Below are 19,924 nucleotides of genomic sequence, written 5' to 3'. Positions count from 1 at the left end.
CTACATGCTGTATGTCGTTTTTCATGGTTTTGTGTGTGTGTGTGTTTCGCCTTATCCCTAAACTTTTTTTTACTATTTTTACAATTTTGAAAAACATTTTTGAATAGTTCAAATAGCCGATCTACAAGCTCACAACAGGTTGATGTAGAACGGCTAGTTGAACAATTATTGTAAAACGTTTTTTCAAAATAGTATAAAAAAAAAAGGACAAAGAAGTTTAGGGATAATGGGTAAGGCAGTGACGAAAGCAGAGCCATACGTCTTTTGTCCCTGCTGGCTACTAAGTCCCACATTTCCATCCATCCAAGTCCTGGAGCCATGATGTGGAAATCCATATTTGGGCCTAATCCGGACAACCATGCGTTCTAGACAGCTGACCCCTTGGGTGCCGTGCAGTAAAAAAAATAGAAAAAACCCAGACAAGGACTGTGAAAGTGTACGGTAAAATGTCTGTTAAAGTGTGTGTTAAAGCACACAGCTGACTATGAATGTTTTTTTAATGGTTTTAGCACAGCTCATTCACGATACAGACACCTCTGTGATTTGACATTGTAAATTGGCTGCAGTTCTATACAGCGTCACTTTACAATGGATTTCACATTCACACAACTGAAACTAATCAGCCACTGCACTGCACCGACCGCTGAGTTGCTTGTCATGAAAATCCACTTTAAAACGGTGTATAATCGCTTGTTGTTGTTGTACAAAAGTATTCCATAGTGTCGATCACAACAACAGACCGGGCAGCGCACAGCTTCCTCCTCCGGCAGCTTCTCCATTGTAAACAATAGGGACTCAATTTCCCTTAATACACTGAATACATAGGCCCACAATGGAGTCCCCAGGACACCCTTCTAGTTTTAAGCCCATACTGTAACTCATGCTGTTCACATTTCTGACTAAAGCTCCGTTCAGATGGGCAGCGATTAACACGCTTAGTAAATACATTTTCAACGAGACTTTTTTGTATGTGCAGAAGTCGAGGAGCGACAACGCAAGCGAATTTACGTGGGCGCGGCCCCGAGAAATTGCCGTGCGCGTTTGTTTCGCGGGTCTACTACCACACTGTGCAACTTTTTGGTGTTCCATTCATTGCACGCATGTCTCAAACTTCTCCAAGAGTCTGTCTGCAGAATATATCCAGCTTATATCCATGCATTTAATAAGGAAGTATTGGAGTAGGCGCCCGCTAGCTTAACTGGATTGTATTGCATCATAAACCTTAATTCCTGAGATTTCATAGCCTGGAACTGGACTTTCATAGAGGCTCCCACAATATTATAATGTGTGGTGTTTTATTAAATAATAACTCCATGCTCTAATAGAGTGACGCCGCTTTTCTGGATGTTTCCCTTCGCCATATGTTCCCGCCGCAGGTTTTCACAAAGGACGTTTTTGAGTTGGGTTTTGGATGAATAAAGAAACTAAGCTCTGTAATAAACAAAGGCTCATGATGTCAACACATTTTGTTCAGATAAGATAATCTCCCCAAAAAATATATATAATAAACATACTGAACATACATACTGAAATAGCTCCATATTTAGGACTGAGGCCAATTCTAAAAACACCTTCTAAATACTGACCTAAGTTTTCTGAAAAACTTCAAATATTTATATAGCAGCATCAATATATATATATATATATATATATATATATATATATATATATATATATATATATATATATATTTTTTTTAATACTGTACATACTATACAGAACACCAAAAGGGGTTCCCGCCCAGTGTCAAAGAAGATAATGTGAAAGCATCTTAATCTTATATTAGCCATGACCTTATTTTCTGCATAAATTGAACACAGAATGGCGGAGAAACATTGGAAATGTGGCGAGGAAACCGACTGCAAACGTATGGGTTCACGAAGGGGTCTTTGAAAGGTTTTCAATTGCAAACCTACTCGTAAAATGCTGTGACGCTCTCCACATCACAGAATATTTGCCTCAACCAACATAGCTGACAAGCAGTGTTGATTTCGTCGACTATCTTTTTCCACTGACGAAAACTAAATAAAAACGAAGCTATGATGACTAAAACTAAGACTAAATATACTGACAATTTTGTCAACAAATAAAAACTAGACTAAAATGTTAGGAAGGGATTAGTGGACAAGAGATCCAGTATAAGTCATTTTACAATTAGTTGCTTGCTGAAACACAACGCTGCGACGCGTTGTGGGCTTGTAGATGGTCTATTTTCAGCAAGTGTCATTACGAGGGCATCAAGGCTAAATTCGACTAAATCAACTGTAGATGTAGTCGACTAAAACTAGACTAACACTAAAACATTCCAGGTGACTAAAATGTGACTAAAACTAAATGAAAACTATTCAAGAGACTATGACTAAAATTAAATCAAAATGCCTTGAACCCACTCAGCTAAATGTAAGAAAAGGCTTCAACTGTCCAGTGCTGTCTAATACCTGATAACTAGACAGGAGTTAACTGTCCAGTGCTGTCTTATACCTGATAACTAGACAGGAGTTAACTGTCCAGTGCTGTCTTATACCTGATAACTAGACAGGAGTTAACTGTCCAATGCTGTCTTATACCTGATAACTAGACAGGAGTTAACTGTCCAGTGCTGTCTTATACCTGATAACTAGACAGGAGTTAACTGTCCAGTGCTGTCTAATACCTGATAACTAGACAGGAGTTAACTGTCCAGTGCTGTCTTATACCTGATAACTAGACAGGAGTTAACTGTCCAGTGCTGTCTAATACCTGATAACTAGACAGGAGTTAACTGTCCAGTGCTGTCTTATACCTGATAACTAGACAGGAGTTAACTGTCCAGTGCTGTCTAATACCTGATAACTAGACAGGAGTTAACTGTCCAGTGCTGTCTAATACCTGATAACTAGACAGGAGTTAACTGTCCAGTGCTGTCTTATACCTGATAACTAGACAGGAGTTAACTGTCCAGTGCTGTCTAATACCTGATAACTAGACAGGAGTTAACTGTCCAGTGCTGTCTTATACCTGATAACTAGACAGGAGTTAACTGTCCAGTGCTGTCTTATACCTGATAACTAGACAGGAGTTAACTGTCCAGAGCTGTCTTATACCTGATAACTATAGACAGGAGTTAACTGTCCAGTGCTGTCTAATAGTTTGAGTAAATTCACTCTATCCGGCAGAGAGAAGAGGAGAAGAAAAGGAAAGGAAAAATAACATAATAATAATAATAATATAAAATAATATTATATATATTATATATAATTATTATTAACCTAAAGGTGACAAAAATAGCACACAAAGCACTGGTAAAAAGGCTTTGGTCAGTGAACAGTTTTTGCCCAAAAACTTGCATAATGATTTGGCCACGTTTTTATCAGCTGACCAATCATGATTAACTTGAATATCTATGGAAAACAGCCAAAATAACATCACCAAATAGCTGTCATTGTATGCTCTATTTCTCATGAAACAGAGAAAACAGCCAGCACACAATACTGTATGTCCTTGTATTTACCTTTCCACGGACAGAGCACAACGGACACATTGCAACAGGTCTTCCTCAACTTGTCCGTGCTGTTTCCACAGTTTTCTCGGTTTCACGATATTGTCGAGCCGTGCACCTTGACACTTATTGGCAATGCCAGCAGTCTAGCCAACACTGCCCTCCCGACTCCCATCAGGGACTTGAGCTCTACAGTGTTGTTAGCTAAGCCACAGTGCATCTACGCATGTGGTGCGCTTCTTGCCTTTCTTGGCTTTACCCTGGCTTGGCTCCCAAAGTAAAGTGTCCGTTTGCTTGCCTCTTGTTCCGGGTGCCTGACGCAGTGCCCTGCCAGCCTCATCTTTTATTTACTGGGGAGTGTTTGTGGGTGTTCTGCTCTGCAGTGCTCTCCTCGTGGTCTATTTCCAACCTAAAATGTATTGATCGTTTACAGAAAAGCTGTTGCAGATGGCCACACAGAGTATGCGTTTTTCTCCGCCCTCCCTGTCAGCGCCCGCGCCCCGGCATGGACACATGCTCAGGACATGCTTAGTGCACGTTGTAAACGCACCATTAGAGCTTGAAGTAAGACTGAGCTCCTGGACGAGCTCATGATGAGCCCTGCCATGCTGCTGAAGAGGAGAGGAGGGTGTAATGCAGTACATGACATCCTCCTCCTCCTGCCCTGTAGCAGGAGGACTGCTACAGGGCATATCACAGCCCCTGTCTTTGCTGTTTGGGGGTGGAGCATGTCATGTTTGTCATCTTCAGCAGAAACAACTCGCCGTGCTTCTTCACAATTATTGTCCATGTCTAACAAAAACAAACTTTTCAGTTACCCGGGCGTATACTACACAAGACCATTGGACACAAACAAATGACGCTCATTACACTGCGTGAAAAGAGGAGTTATCGGGCAATTATGGGCACTGTATTTTGCCCGTAAAACCTCAAGTTTAGCAGGCATATACAGTTTAATATACGGTAATGTGATGGTACAATTTGGGAGTTTAGCGGAGTTTGTTGGAAAGTTTAACAGGAGTTTCCTGTAATATACATCCGTATTCCATGCTTTTTGCGCAGTGTTAGTAACGAGTAACGCAGCGTGTTTTGGCGGGGTAATATGGTATAGTATTACTGTTTTGGCAGAGTAATTCGTTACTGGGGAGAGTAATAATATTACAGTAATACATATATTACTAGTAACTCGTTACTGCTCAACACTGCTCAAGACACGCTCCATATATGGCCAGACCTCATCCAACCCTGTACACTCAAGATGCCACCCTTAGATCTCCATATATGGAGCTGACCCATTCTGACATTCCATTATGTTGATCTGACCTCATCAAACCCTGTACACTCAAGACACGCTCCATATATGGCCAGTACAAAATCATTTCCATATGTTGATCTGACACCCCCATGCCAAAGTGCCAGCGCTCGCCCAGCAGTCTGCCGTCACCCAGGTGGATGCGTGCCCTTTAGGGCGAGGTTGCTTCTCGCCCTCAGGGCGTCTTACTGGTATACACATGGAATCTGGAACTATACCTCCCCAAAGCCCAGAACGGAGGCTGTCATGTCTATTCGTCAATCCGTAAATATCTTTACATTTTATTCCAATGTTCCATTATGGCTTCTATTCTTTTTTATTTATATCAAGACAAATTTGCACGTCTGTAAAGACACAACAATAGCGGAAAGAAGCTAGGTGTCACATTTGCGTTATCATTTCCAGGGCTTCCGCTTCTCCAGACTGTATAGGACGGAAGCACAGTCTGGCTCATGAGACCAGTGTAACATTATCCCAGGCTTCTTTGTTTGTTTATATATACATAAAAAGCAGACCGCATGGACATACCCTTATGTTTGAGATATGTGGCTTTTTGTTGTTCGGACAATAATTTTGCCCTTTTCTTAATTTTTTTCTCTTTGGACGTACTCACCCAGCGAGCAGTCGGGCCCGGACCAGTTCTTGTCACAGGTGCAGGAGCCGCTCTCGGCGTTGTAGGTGCCGTGGCCCGAGCACTGGTCCGGACACATGGTCTTGGCGATCTCACAGCTAGCTCCGCCCCAGCCCGGCTGACAGTGGCACTCGCCGTGGATGCACACGCCATGGGCCGAGCAACTGGGATCGATGCAGTCCACTGGAGGAGAGAGAGAGAGAGAGAGAGACATTAACCACTTCATCACCCCCATCGCCCTATTTTGGGCCTCGTCGTTGTAGCCCAACGGATTAAAAAAAATTCCAGATAAAATGAAAATCAAAACAAAAGTAACAAGAAAAATACAAGCAAAATGTAGGTAATCACTTCTGTTAATGTAATAACTAATAACACAAGTGTTTTATTTTATTAATGTACAAATAGTGTACTAATAGTTGTAGGCGTACTAATAATTGGAAATCAGATTAAAAAAATTAACAGACCAGAATATCAAAAATTAAGAATTTAAAAAACATTGTTATTGACATTATTGGCATCACATTACTGGTTGCTACTGTATTTACCCAGCCAATAATATAATAACTGTTATGCAACACAAGTTATGTGATTGAATCATACATTTTTACATTTTCTATAGTTATTTCAGTTATGGCCGCTACAGCGCTTAGGTGTCTAGAAATAACATAATTAACACTTCAATCTTCCCATGGTATTCTGGCCATGTCGATGGCCCAAAACATTCTGTGGACTATTTTTCGCCCCCTATTTTTTAAAGTATAAAATAAGGCTTGAGTGGTTAGAAAATATACCAGAATCATATTGCCAAACTACATTATACAGAATGGATAATTCACTCACACACACACACACACACACACACACACACACACACACACACACACACACACACACACACACACACACACACACACACACACACACACACACACACACACACACACACACACACACACACACACACCCACACACACACACACACAGCCTACACAAAATATAAACAGTAAATATTAAATCGTTGAGGACAAACGATCATATCATAATTATGTGTCTGTGACATCACTGGTCCTTAATTGGTAATTCATTATTCTGCTGATGGAGGAACTGAATATTATTAACTGAATATTATCTGGTTCTCAATCTTCAATCTTTAGACCAACCCTATTATGCCAAGGCTGTCTGTGTTTTCATGGTGTTTTAAATGTTTGTTAAAATATTTTTAGGATCGAAGACATTCATTTCCACGCTGGCAGAAAGTAAAATGGTTATTTTAATTATAATTTACGCTCTTATCCAGAGTGACTTGCAAAGTAAATATAATGAACCCTGTCAACAATAGACATGGTAAATAATAGTGCAAAGTAAAATAATAAATAAAAGATTAGTGCTTCAATCAAAGCTAGGATAGGTAAACATCAAACCTAACATCTTATAGCCTTAGTGTCTCAACAGCATGCTAACTACATTTGCACACACTCTGTCTATTTCAATCACAAAGCAGGTGCGAACAAGTAAATAATTCACTTATACGTATCTGCATAAGATAACTTTCAAAATAGGCGACAAGAAATGATTACATGTAAGGGAAGCCGAGTTCTAGTGGCATGAGGTGGAGTTTGGAGACTTGAGTTTTCAGACTGCAAAATCTGCAGTCTTGACTGAGCTGTCTGGTGTGTGCGACTGTGCGTGTGCGTGTGTGTGTGTGTGTGTGTGTGTGTGTGTGTGTGTGTGTGTGTGTGTGTGTGTGTGTACGTGTACGTGTGCATGTGCGTGTGTAGGGGGGGGGGGATTCCAATTCCACAGCTTGGAAGCCAGGAGGGGAAAAGTCTATAGGGTCGCCCGGGGCGTTGGCGAGGGTGGTTTAGGTTTAGGGAGGAGACAGCCGGACGTATAAATTTGCTGATCTAAGTGCTAGGACAAACGTCCCAGGGGTCGCTCGGAGCGTTGGCCACGTTTTTTGGGGGGAAGGAAGGGACAGACGCGTATGTCTGTGTTAGCTGATCTAAGTGTTTTATGGAAGAGGTCTGGGGTTTGATTGTGTCCTAAAGGTAAGGGGGGTTCCATGTCCTTATCTGTCTTGTAAAGTCACCACCTGTGTTGGAGTTGGACTCGGGCTGGCCACCGGAAGCCAGTGAAGGAAGCGCAGAGAGGGGGTGCATGTGGAAAGTGAAGACCAGGCGTGTGCAGTAGAGGATGACATTTTTACCAGGATTCCCGCGGGATGGGATTAACATTTGTATTAACCCCGGGATTGGAATGGGATGGGAATGAAAAGTCAGGAGCGGGACTGACATAAATTAGCCTCATTATATCACCACAGACTGTTCCATGGTGCCGTATCTTTTTAATTAAAACTGCATAAAACACAACGTCTGATACTGTTGTACTGGGAGCTGACCATTACAACCAGTCTAATACTGTTGTACTGGGAGCTGACCAGTACAACCACAGTCCGATACTGTTGTACTGGGAGCTGACCAGTACAACCACAGTCTGATACTGTTGTACTGAGAGCTGACCAGTACAACCACAGTCTGATACTGTTGTACTGGGAGCTGACCAGTACAACCACAGTCTGATACTGTTGTACTGGGAGCTGACCAGTACAACCACAGTCTGATACTGTTGTACTGGGAGCTGATCAGTGCAACCACAGTCTGATACTGTTGTACTGGGAGCTGACCAGTACAACCACATTCTGATACTGTTGTACTGGGAGCTGACCAGTACAACCACAGTCTGATACTGTTGTACTGGGAGCTGACCAGTGCAACCACAGTCTGATACTGTTGTACTGGGAGCTGACCAGTACAACCACAGTCTGATACTGTTGTACTGGGAGCTGACCAGTGCAACCACAGTCTGATACTGTTGTACTGGGAGCTGACCAGTACAACCACAGTCTGATACTGTTGTACTGGGAGCTGACCAGTACAACCACAGTCTGATACTGACGGCCACTGAGCAGCTCCACTGGAGCAGATGGGGGTTCAGTGTCTTGCTCAAGGGCACGTGGTGGGGTATGTGGCGGTAAGTCAGGATCAAAGCGGGGAACCTTTCGCTCCTCTAAACCTTTAAACCCCGCTGCCCCTGGTGTTACACAGATCTACAAGCTCGTAGCAAGTCACCAGCACGACACGGTGTGATGTTGCATATCTGCCATTTCCCCATGAGCGACACCGGCGTGTGGCGAAGTACAAATAACCCATTCCATGTGTCTGGACCCAGAGAACAATATCTTATTGGGTCAATAACCGCATCTAATTGGAAAAAGAAGCGGAGCGTGACAGACGTTCACCTCTGTGATGTAAACAACGGCTTCTTTCTGCTCACACACTGACGTGGGATGCCTGAGGAACAGAAATAATTGCTTATGGGAAGTATAAATAAATAAATGATGTTTCAAACCAGGACACTGTGATGTTGCAGACAATAGCTGGGGAGGATTCACTTGTTGTCAGACGCAACCCACACGCTGGCTTTGACACGACGCGCATGCACGCACAAACGCACACACAGCAGAAACAGACAACGTACAACCTCTGCTTTCCAATTGCAAATTCACACTGTCGCCTGTCACATACTGTACTTACAGGACACACGCACGCACGCTCTTTCACACACACACACACACACACACACACACACACACACACACACACACACACACACACACACACACACACACACACACACACACACACACACACACACACACACACACACAGTAAATACATACACATATATATACATACATACGTGCACACAAACACACACAGAGAGGATTAGTGTGACCGATGCCTGAACCGAGGCTAATCTAGTTACTGTCACATAGGGGTCAGTGTGTGTGTGTGTGTGTGTGTGTGTGTGTGTGTGTGTGTGTGTGTGTGTGTGTGTGTGTGTGTGTGTGTGTGTGCCTACTGTATACTTCCTTACAGTATACACTGGTGTGTCTGTGTGTGTGTGTGTGTGTGTGTGTGTGTGTGTTTAATGTCTGTACAACTAGCCAGCAACAGAGGCCCAGATTACTATTGATTTTCTCACAGTGTGAGATCAGAGGAAATTAGCTTAGCATGTAGCCGACACACTGGCTTAGCCAACTACCTGTCAACAACTTATTTATACAGGATGAGAAGGGGAGAGAGAGAGAGAGAGAGAGAGAGAGAGAGAGAGAGAGAGAGAGAGAGAGAGAGAGAGAGAGAGAGAGAGAGAGAGAGAGAGAGGCGGGGGATCGACACAGAGATAATTGGATTTGAAAGTAAAAGTACTATATTTTGTGCCATAAAGCACATATGGATCAATACAAAATGAGATACTGAAGAAAGAAAGAAAGAAAGAAAAAAGAAAGAAAGAAAATGGGTCCTGAGTAGATTGCCTTGGAAGGCTTGCTGTCAACACGTGTTGCAGTGAAGCTGTTTCTAACTAACATTCCCATGCAGAACCGCATGGCGCACTAGCGGGCGTAGCTTTCTGGGAACACTATACTGTTGTTGAAACCAGCCACACATGTGCTTTAAAAAGCCACTTAAAACCCCATGTGCTTAGTTGACTGCATGGAGTCTGCCTCCTTTTTTCCCTCTACACCTATACACTACCATTAGGTCTTTGGTTCTCAAACTTTTTATTTTGTTTCTTTTTCAAGGATCCCTATACAACTCTGAGTGTGTTCAAATGGAACCAAATGGCCCCAGTAAGGCTCCATTTGGTTCCATGTGTACACCCTCAGAGTTACAGACCTGTTGGGGACCATTTGGAACTCCCTCTGGGAACCCATAGGCATAGGGTCCCTGCACCCCCACTTTGAGAACCACATGCCTTCAGGTGACAATAAAGTTTACCACAATGTTAAGAGTGTAATTTAGATGCTATTTATTGTAGCATGTTATATGAACAGATTAATTCAGGATCATATAATTTACCTGGTATTTATTTAGACTTATGCTATAATGGCTGTACACAATCTACAAGTGAGCTAGTTTGTAGGATTGATTATTTTCGCAGAATGTTTCGCTTAGAATATAGATGCTATAGGTTTATGTATAGCGCTATATGGGCGGAGGGAAATATCATATTGGAGTGATCTCATTCGCTCACATAACCGCGGTTACCTACGTAACCTTCGTTCATGTTTAATAGAGGCGGAAGCTATTGCTTCCTGACGGGAATGTTCCGATGCATAACTCTTCATTTCAACATCCAGGATCCTGTTGAATCCCACTTTGCTTTCAATAAACTTGCCATAATTCTTTCCATCTTCCTTCATTAATTTTCGCAAGCTAAGCTGCAGCCATTACAGGGGCTTAGGCTGTCATAACTCATTTAAAAAAAAAGAAAAAAAGGGGGAAGAATGTGGCGAAAATATATCCGAACTCTGTCATGTGAACATGCTGTACATTTTCCCAGGCCATTGCCAATGTTTTTGGTATGTTTCAAACTGAGTCTCCCATAGTTCAGTTGTCCCATAGTGGTTGAAAATGTTGTGCGGAAGAGCAATTATACAGGACAGGTGTGTCTCAGGATTATCCTAAATAGTCTTGTTGTATGTTTTTCATTTGAATATGTATCTTTGCTGTGACATACATGACCATAGTATGTGCATAGCAGTCAGGTGTGGCTCTGGACAACCGTATCTCCAGTTATGTTCATTGTTATGTCTGAGTCATCGTGACATGCCTACATACCATACCTATGGATATATGGGCGTATTTGGCTTGTTTATGGTTATGTCTGAGTCAGAGTGACGTGGCCCTGGTCCTGCCTATATATGGGCGTATGGGGTTTGTTTATTACTTAGTCAGAGTGACAACAGAGGTCCGCCGGCCTTACACCAAGTTTGATATAACATAAGCTGAGGCGTCTGGGAAAAATGCGAGGCCCTGTACATTAATTAGGCCGAATTAATCTAAATAAATAAATAATGTTTATTTTGGTCTTCAATCTGCAAGTATTAAATAATTGAACACCCTGAAATGCAAGAGTAGGCTATAGGAAAGCCTTTTATGTTTATACTATTGGTATTTCACACAGGCGTGGATAACATATGGCATATCTAGGTCATATCAATTTAAGCAGCAGAGCAGCGCTCCTTCTCACTCTGCACACCACTGACCAGCTAAAGTTTATGCCTACTTTAAACCATGACAAACCTTGTATTCATTATTCGACGAGCAGCAGCAATTAAGGTACAGTAAGTGATTCACACATTCAGGCGGGCACTGGGTGTTAGTGGATGCACTGAGAACGCCAGCAGTGTGGAGCTGAGTAAGCTGACCACTGCGCTATCGTGACAAGCATGTGGCGAGAGAGAGAGAGAGAGAGAGAGAGAGAGAGAGAGAGAGAGAGACGTTCCCACTTCAGAGAATTGAGAAAAATTAAGCACTCGGATGTTACTCACAAGCAAGCAGCAGAGAATTATGTGTGGATTTTTCCTCAATCTTCCTGGCCTTCCTTGCAGCACATTCTGAAATAATGGCTGCCCCACGTACAGTCACACACCATCCACCATACACAACGTGACCAACACGTAACACACACCATCCACCATACACAACATGACCACCACGTAACGCACACCATCCACCATACACAACATGACCACCACGTAACACACACCATACACAACATGACCACCACGTAACACACACCATCCACCATACACAACATGACCACCACGTAACGAACACCATCCACCATACACAACATGACCACCACGTAACGCACACCATCCACCAAACACAACATGACCACCACGTAACGCACACCATCCACCAAACACAACATGACCACCACGTAACACACACCATCCACCATACACAACATGACCACCACGTAACGCACACCATCCACCAAACACAACATGACCACCACGTAACGCACACCATCCACCAAACACAACATGACCACCACGTAACGCACACCATCCACCAAACACAACATGACCACCACGTAACGCACACCATCCACCATACACAACATGACTACCACGTAACACACACCATCCACCAAACACAACATGACCACCACGTAACACACACCATCCACCATACACAACATGACCACCATGTAACACACCATCCACCAAACACAACATGACCACCACGTAACACACACCATCCACCAAACACAACATGACCACCACGTAACGCACATCATCCACCAAACACAACATGACCACCACGTAACACACACCATCCACCAAACACAACATGACCACCACGTAACGCACATCATCCACCAAACACAACATGACCACCATGTAACGCACACCATCCACCATACACAACATGACCACCACGTAACGCACACCATCAACCATACACAACATGACCACCACGTAACACACACCATACACAACATGTCCACCACGTAACGCACACCATCCACCATACACAACATGTCCACCACGTAACGCACACCATCCACCAAACACAACATGACCACCACGTAACACACACCATCCACCATACACAACATGACCACCACGTAACACACACCATCCACCATACACAACATGACCACCACGTAACGCACACCATCAACCATACACAACATGACCACCACGTAACACACACCATACACAACATGTCCACCACGTAACGCACACCATCCACCAAACACAACATGACCACCACGTAACACACACCATCCACCATACACAACATGACCACCACGTAACACACACCATACACAACATGTCCACCACGTAACGCACACCATCCACCATACACAACATGACCACCACGTAACACACACCATCCACCATACACAACATGACCACCACGTAACACACACCATCCACCATACACAACATGACCACCACGTAACACACACCATCCACCATACACAACATGACCACCACGTAACACACACCATCCACCATACACAACATGACCACCACGTAACACACACCATCCACCATACACAACATGACCACCACGTAACACACACCATCCACCATACACAACATGACCACCACGTAACACACACCATCCACCATACACAACATGACCACCACGTAACACACACCATCCACCATACACAACATGACCACCACGTAACGCACACCATCAACCATACACAACATGACCACCACGTAACACACACCATACACAACATGTCCACCACGTAACGCACACCATCCACCATACACAACATGACCACCACGTAACACACACCATCCACCATACACAACATGACCACCACGTAACACACACCATACACAACATGACCACCACGTAACGCACACCATCCACCATACACAACATGACCACCACGTAATGCGCTTCATAGATGACGCAGACACGCAATGTCAGCGAGCACCACCTAAAAAGCGGCCCTGAACATAAAGAGATGCGATGGTACAGACCCGTAAAGCACCCATTTGGACCCGCTGGTGATCCCCACAGCAGACGTTGAGTCACTGACATAGACCAGCCTATACTGTCTACGTCTAGAGCAGCTCTATAGGTGCTTGTAGGAACTAGTGTGCGTAGCAGGTTCAGTTTAGCACGCTAACCCGTTTCTCATTAGCAGGCGCTAAAAAGTGACCGCAGACTCCTTTACAGACCTCCCCTCCGCAAAAAAGAAAATAATGTTTTTGTTTGGTTAACCACTTGAAAGGGAATTTCACTTTAAGACACTTCTGATGTCATTTTCACTCGGACTCAGGCTTTTGTGCGCGCCCCCAGACGGTATTTAAGTTGCTTGATTCAATATTTAGGATATTTGATGTCTATTGGATCAGACACACACGCCCTTCCTATAAGAGCCCATTCAACTTCATACTCCGCGTACACCCTGTTAGACTCATTGAAAACACACATCCCTGGTTCTGGTTACTGATAGTGTGTCCTTCTAATGTACGGTGAGACCTTCACATTGCCATTAGTTATTGCATTGTGTCCATATATGTTCTGTAATGTAATGTTGAGGAGTTATGTAAGTCCAGCATGAATTAACACAGTACAAATGAAGGTATCCCCATTCATTAGAAGGGTGATAGTATGAGAGATGTAAAGCAAAGTCGTGTTTTTTGCTATTTACCCTTTTTTTGCTCCCCGATTTAGTGAACCCTCCCCACACACATTCTGTGTTGTCAGTTGTCACTGCTGTTGTATCCTATTGGCTCATCTCGCACTGAGGAGCCCCCACAGGGAGGATGTAGAGCCTCCTCCTGCCAAACACTCCCTGCTGACAGGTGCCCAGCCCATAGAGATTATCACCCCAAACACAAATTAAAAGGCTGAAAGGGGGATTAGAATTGGGTAGGGAAAGCGAGTCTGAAAAGGTGGGTTTTGAGGGACACTTTAAACAGGGCAAGGGTTGGGTCGGCTTTGATGTTGGATCGAGTGAGTTCCAAAGGCAGAGGGCCTACTGTCACCCCAGGTGCGTTTCTCTGTCCTGTGGATGTACAGGATGATGGCATCACCACCAGACCCCGGGGGAGTGGGAGAGGGGTGGATGTCCAGGATGATGGCATCACCACCAGACCCCGGGGGAGTGGGAGAGGGGTGGATGTCCAGGATGATGGCATCATCACCAGACCCCGGGGGAGTGGGAGAGGGGTGCGGAGTATACACTACTAACCTTCCTCGCAGTTGTCTCCCTTGTAGCCGGTGTTACAGATGCAGGCTCCCATGATGCAGATGCCGTGTCCTCCACAGTGGATGTCGAGGCACTGGTTGGACGGCACGTCGCACTCCGTGCCCTTCCAGCCACTGTAGCACTGGCAGCGTCCCCGGGAGTACTGTCCGTTACCGCTGCACAGCACCGGACACGCAGCTGCATGGCAGGAAGACACGCACCGACAGATTAACACAAGGGTTACCATAACTCTCATTCTGCGACGACCGGGGAGCCCCCACCGCGACAAGCACTGGGAAATCTACAAGCTTGCAATGCGAGGCATTGTGCACTTTTATTATTTTCACAATGTTTTCTTAGGCAATATTAAGTGGTTAAAAGTTGTGAGCCTATCTGTACTGGTCTCACCAGCGATAGGTTACCCAGTAAGTTAAACACAGTTCAATAACTCCAGTGGAAGCCGGGACTCGTTTTTGAAGATTTACTGAACAAAGTGTGAAACTGAAACAAAGCACAAACGATACATGTTTCAGAATAAATGTAAATGCAGTAGAATTATTAAAGAATATCACAAATAAGCCAGAATGCATTGCATACAGCCAAGACGTAAGTACAGTAGGCTTATAATGTACACAACCAGGTATGGTAGGCCTATAGGAAATGTATTCACTCAATAAACAGATGAAAGAGGTAACCATTACATACAGCAGGTGATTAGCAGGTGGGTACCAGGGGGGCAGTCAGACGGATATTTTGTGAAGCCACTAAGGAAATGAAAGTTCATATAATGGCCTGTTGTGGCGCTCTCATTGGGCTCAAAAAAACCCATAGCCCCATAGAAGTCCATGTATTTGGGCCCAACTTCACCTAGACTGTATTACCTTAATAAACATGGTCATGAATACTTTTTGCTTCCAGTCACTAGTTTAAAGTCTCATTTCTAATGTCCCATTTATTAGAAAAATGACCATAAAGTCGCGCATGTTCTGAGGGGCGTGGCTACCGTTACAGTCTATGAACGGGATCCCCCACCCACTCGAGTCAAAATAAAAACCAACGAAGAAGAAGGGGGAAGTCCCGCCTCGTTGTCTGGGCCAGCCAATGGGCCAGCTGGCCTGAACTGGGCCAAAACGGATCTAGAAAGATGGCGACTTCCATTGCAAGGACTGACAGGCTTCATTTTACGTTCACGTTAGACCCGCGGAACGCTTTGTCCATATTTTTTACAGTCTATGGTGGGTACTGAATATTCTGTTGTCTTGGATCAATGAGAAACCACCAACAAAAAAAGACTGGCACAAAATAATCATGCAGTGCATGCCGTTGGAATTCCTAACCTGCCTACTACGCTCCGCCACAGATACCTTCTATAAAATATGGGACCCATATTTGAGATTTGTTGGCCCTCAGTTAGCTACCACCTTGACCATAGGGTTCCTGGACAGAAGTGATGCCACTAACCTTGATTGATAAAGTTATGGATATTATTGTTATGTATCTATGTATGTATAATGCATATATTTTATTTTATTTTATTTTCTCTGGAGTTGTTAACCCATCTAAACTTTCAAGCACCAAACTGCAAATGTGTCCATATTTGTTATTATTTTTGCACTTTATTTTTCTTTGGTATAAATAAGTGTATAATTGTGTCCTTTGTTCCACAACACGCCTGAGCTGAGCTGTCTGTTTTTGTTTGTTTGTTTTGTTTTTCCTGTCTTGTCTTTGTCATAAAATGAAAAAATCAATAAAAACATTATTGAAAAAAAAATAAAAGAAATACTGTAAATAACACATGTTCTCTTTTTACAGGCTCACGATCGATTAGGGTAAACTAGACTGTAGTATATACACAGCAGCCCATAGCATCCAATGATAGAGAATAATAATACAACCTTCTGCTAAAGTTCACAAATAAGGTGCTCTTATCAACAATATAAGTCTCCTAAACAAGTATACTCACAGACATTGCGTATTAATAAGCATGTGAAGAGGATGGAGAAAGATTGCAATTCACACTGACACATTTAGTTGGAAGCACATTGTAGTCATGGATTCTCTTCCTGGTCTGACAACAACGTCCTGTCTAGACAGGAAATGAGGTGAGTACTGAATTTTACCATCAACTGGCAGCAGGGGGCTCCAAAGCAAAACAGTCTATTCGGTCCAGAACAATATCTTACGATGGAAAGGATGGACAGACACACAGATATAGTTATAGATAGATAAGATAGGAACTAGGAAGCGATGATTGCTATAGAGTACCAAAGTCCTGATGTCACTCGTTCATCCCCTGGGTCGCAGATTAATTTTTACAAAAACTAGAAATTCACGTCGCAAATGGGAAGAAGGCAATTGCTTGAATGTCGTAAATGTGGCAACCTAGCAGGAATAGTATACTGTATTCCTCTGTACTGTACTGTAGTTATCTGCACGGTCCTGTCCTGTCCTGTCCTGTCCTGTCCTGTACTGTACTGTACTGTACTGTACTGTACTGTACTGTACTGTACTCCGCTGTGCTGTACTCCGCTGCAATGTACTCCACTGTACTGTACTGTACTGTACAATACTGTCCCATACTGTACCGTACTGTACGTTACTGTACTGTTCCATACGGTGCTGTGCCTTACCATACTGTACTGTGCTGCTGTTCCCTGTGTATGTGTGTGCGCACGCGTGCATGTGTGTGTCTGCAGTGAAAAGGGGAGGTGCCGGGGAATGAGAAAGTTGTGATGTAATTTGCATCACAGCGAAATGTTACAAAAGTAATATTTGTACAGTAAATGACAGTTGCGTGAATGCAATGTAGTGCAGCTGGATTCTGGGAGCGTGCAGATTTTATTATTTTGCATGGGGAGATGTGTGCTAACAGTGTGGTTTGGTAGGAGAAGGAGCACGGATAAACGGCCATGTGCTCGTGTACTCCCTGTCTATTAGGGTAGAAGGATGAACTAGTTTGGCGGCAGTCAGTCAGTTGATTCTTTACATCCATATGAGTCAAACCGCCGTGCTACCAAGGTAGAATGTGTACATTATGTCAGACTACGGTGCTGAGAGAGAGAGAGAGAGAGAGAGAGAGAGAGAGAGGGAGAGAGAGAGAGAGAGAGAGAGAGAATCAAGGTTCTTGACAGTAATAGAGTGAAGTCTTCAGCATCTGCAGCTTACAATACAACGACCGGACAGAGATAACAAGTCCCACCAATTACTGCCTCTCTCCATGGTGTCACACTGCGTGTCTTGTTTGTCAGCTGTGCGTGCGTGCGTGCGTGCGTCTTACCTCGGGAGCAGTCAGGCCCAATGAACCCTGGGAAACAGTGGCACGTTCCTGAGAGACAATCTCCGTTGCCGTGACAATTCTGAGGACACTCCATGATCGACTCTGATTGAGACAGACAGACAGACAGACAGACAGACAGACAGACAGACAGACAGACAGACAGACAGACAGACAGACAGACAGACAGACAGACAGACAGACAGACAGAGTGTTAGTTGACGGACACACTGCCCTCTCCATCAACCCCTCTCGCAGCGGTTGCCGTGGTTACTGCCCGTCAGCCAATCAACACCTTCTCACTTCCAATTATCATCTCTCACTTTCCCCTCTGACATGCTGCACGCAAGCACGTGCGTGTACATGCACGCACGCTTACACACACACACACACACACACACACACACACACACACACACACACACACACACACACACACACACACACACACACCTCTTACGGGGCCATGGGGCAGCATTTCTAATGTCTTAGGCAAGCTGCATGATGTGAAAATATGTTTTGGTTTAAATCTCTTAATGTCATCATTGTACAATGGCAAATACATCGTATACATTGTAGATATTGAATCATTAATGTAGCACTTTCTATACTGCAATAATTTCCAGTGAATTGATCTACAGTTAAATTAAATTCATTGACTTCACTCCATGGACCTCAGGTTCAAAAACATTGCTTTGGGACACTTCAGCCCAGGTAACACAGCAAGATTTAAGCAACAATTACCCTGTCATTGACATCGGCACTCGCCGATAGGGTTGTCCAATATATCGAAAATGTATTGTCGTCACAATATTAATATGCAACACAGAACATACTATTGCCAAAACAACACCTTAGCATATATACGACTCAAAAGAGATAATTTAAATTGCTTTCAGGTTGTTATTCATTTCAACAACCCGTGTATAAAGGATGTTTTTGGTTTGGATCAGAAGACAAAGACTGAGGGGAGCAGTGAGTAACTATTGATTGGTGGTATAGATTCATGGTCCATAGCAGCTGTAGTCGCACTAGTCGGCCAGGTGCAACGATGGAATGGAAATGTAGTGTGCATAGTCTACACTGAGCACTGCTTCTGTTTCCTACAATTTGTTTTTAATTATTATTACTTCAAAACATAAAAAAGCTAAAGGTTTGGGAACCACTGGTATACGATGTAGGCGTATACATGGTTCTTATTTATGGTAGCAGCAAACCTAGGGCAGAAACATATTTTTAAACTGTATACTAACTTACTTATCGCTTACTTACTGATCCAATTATCACAACGTTATCGCAAGGCACATGTTTTCCTAATATGGTGGAGCCCTACAAAGCCCCCGATATGAGGCAGATCTGAGCCCAATCGGAGTCTCTCCACAAGGTTTTGCTCGCAACGGTGTGAGCGGTTCAAAGACCAACGACCGGAGCTTTCTCACCCACGCACCGCTGATCGCTTCCAATATCTGACAGGATTGATATCTCGCCAACTGGAAAACACGCAGTGTGAAATGCGCAGTGACCAGCACTGAGAGTAGAGAGACCTGCTACAGCCTACAGAGGTCGACACAGGTGCTTGTTTGATTGTGTAAACAATTCCCAATTTGAAAAGGCCGACTGATATAGGAGATGAATATCAAAACCTGT

At 43.7% G+C, this 19,924-nt stretch overlaps 1 protein-coding gene across 5 annotated transcripts in view; it reads right to left on the bottom strand.

Annotated features, from left to right (window-relative positions):
* Positions 1-19,924, bottom strand: part of tenm3 (teneurin transmembrane protein 3) — a 363,756-nt gene that overhangs the window by 140,708 nt on the left and 203,124 nt on the right. For all 5 annotated transcript variants that reach the window (XM_080757108.1, XM_080757110.1, XM_080757109.1 and 2 more), the window contains exons 10-12: positions 18,281-18,382; positions 15,007-15,201; positions 5,404-5,604 (exon numbers count right to left, since the gene is read on the bottom strand). In XM_080757108.1, coding sequence (XP_080613234.1) covers positions 5,404-5,604; positions 15,007-15,201; positions 18,281-18,382 — 498 coding nt within the window. The remainder of the gene's footprint in view (positions 1-5,403; positions 5,605-15,006; positions 15,202-18,280; positions 18,383-19,924) is intronic.

The sequence above is a fragment of the Protomyctophum bolini genome (assembly GCF_963924005.1).
Source record: "Protomyctophum bolini genome assembly, chromosome: 3".
Classification (NCBI taxonomy): domain Eukaryota; kingdom Metazoa; phylum Chordata; class Actinopteri; order Myctophiformes; family Myctophidae; genus Protomyctophum; species Protomyctophum bolini.
This window is presented reverse-complemented; position numbering and strand designations above follow the sequence as displayed.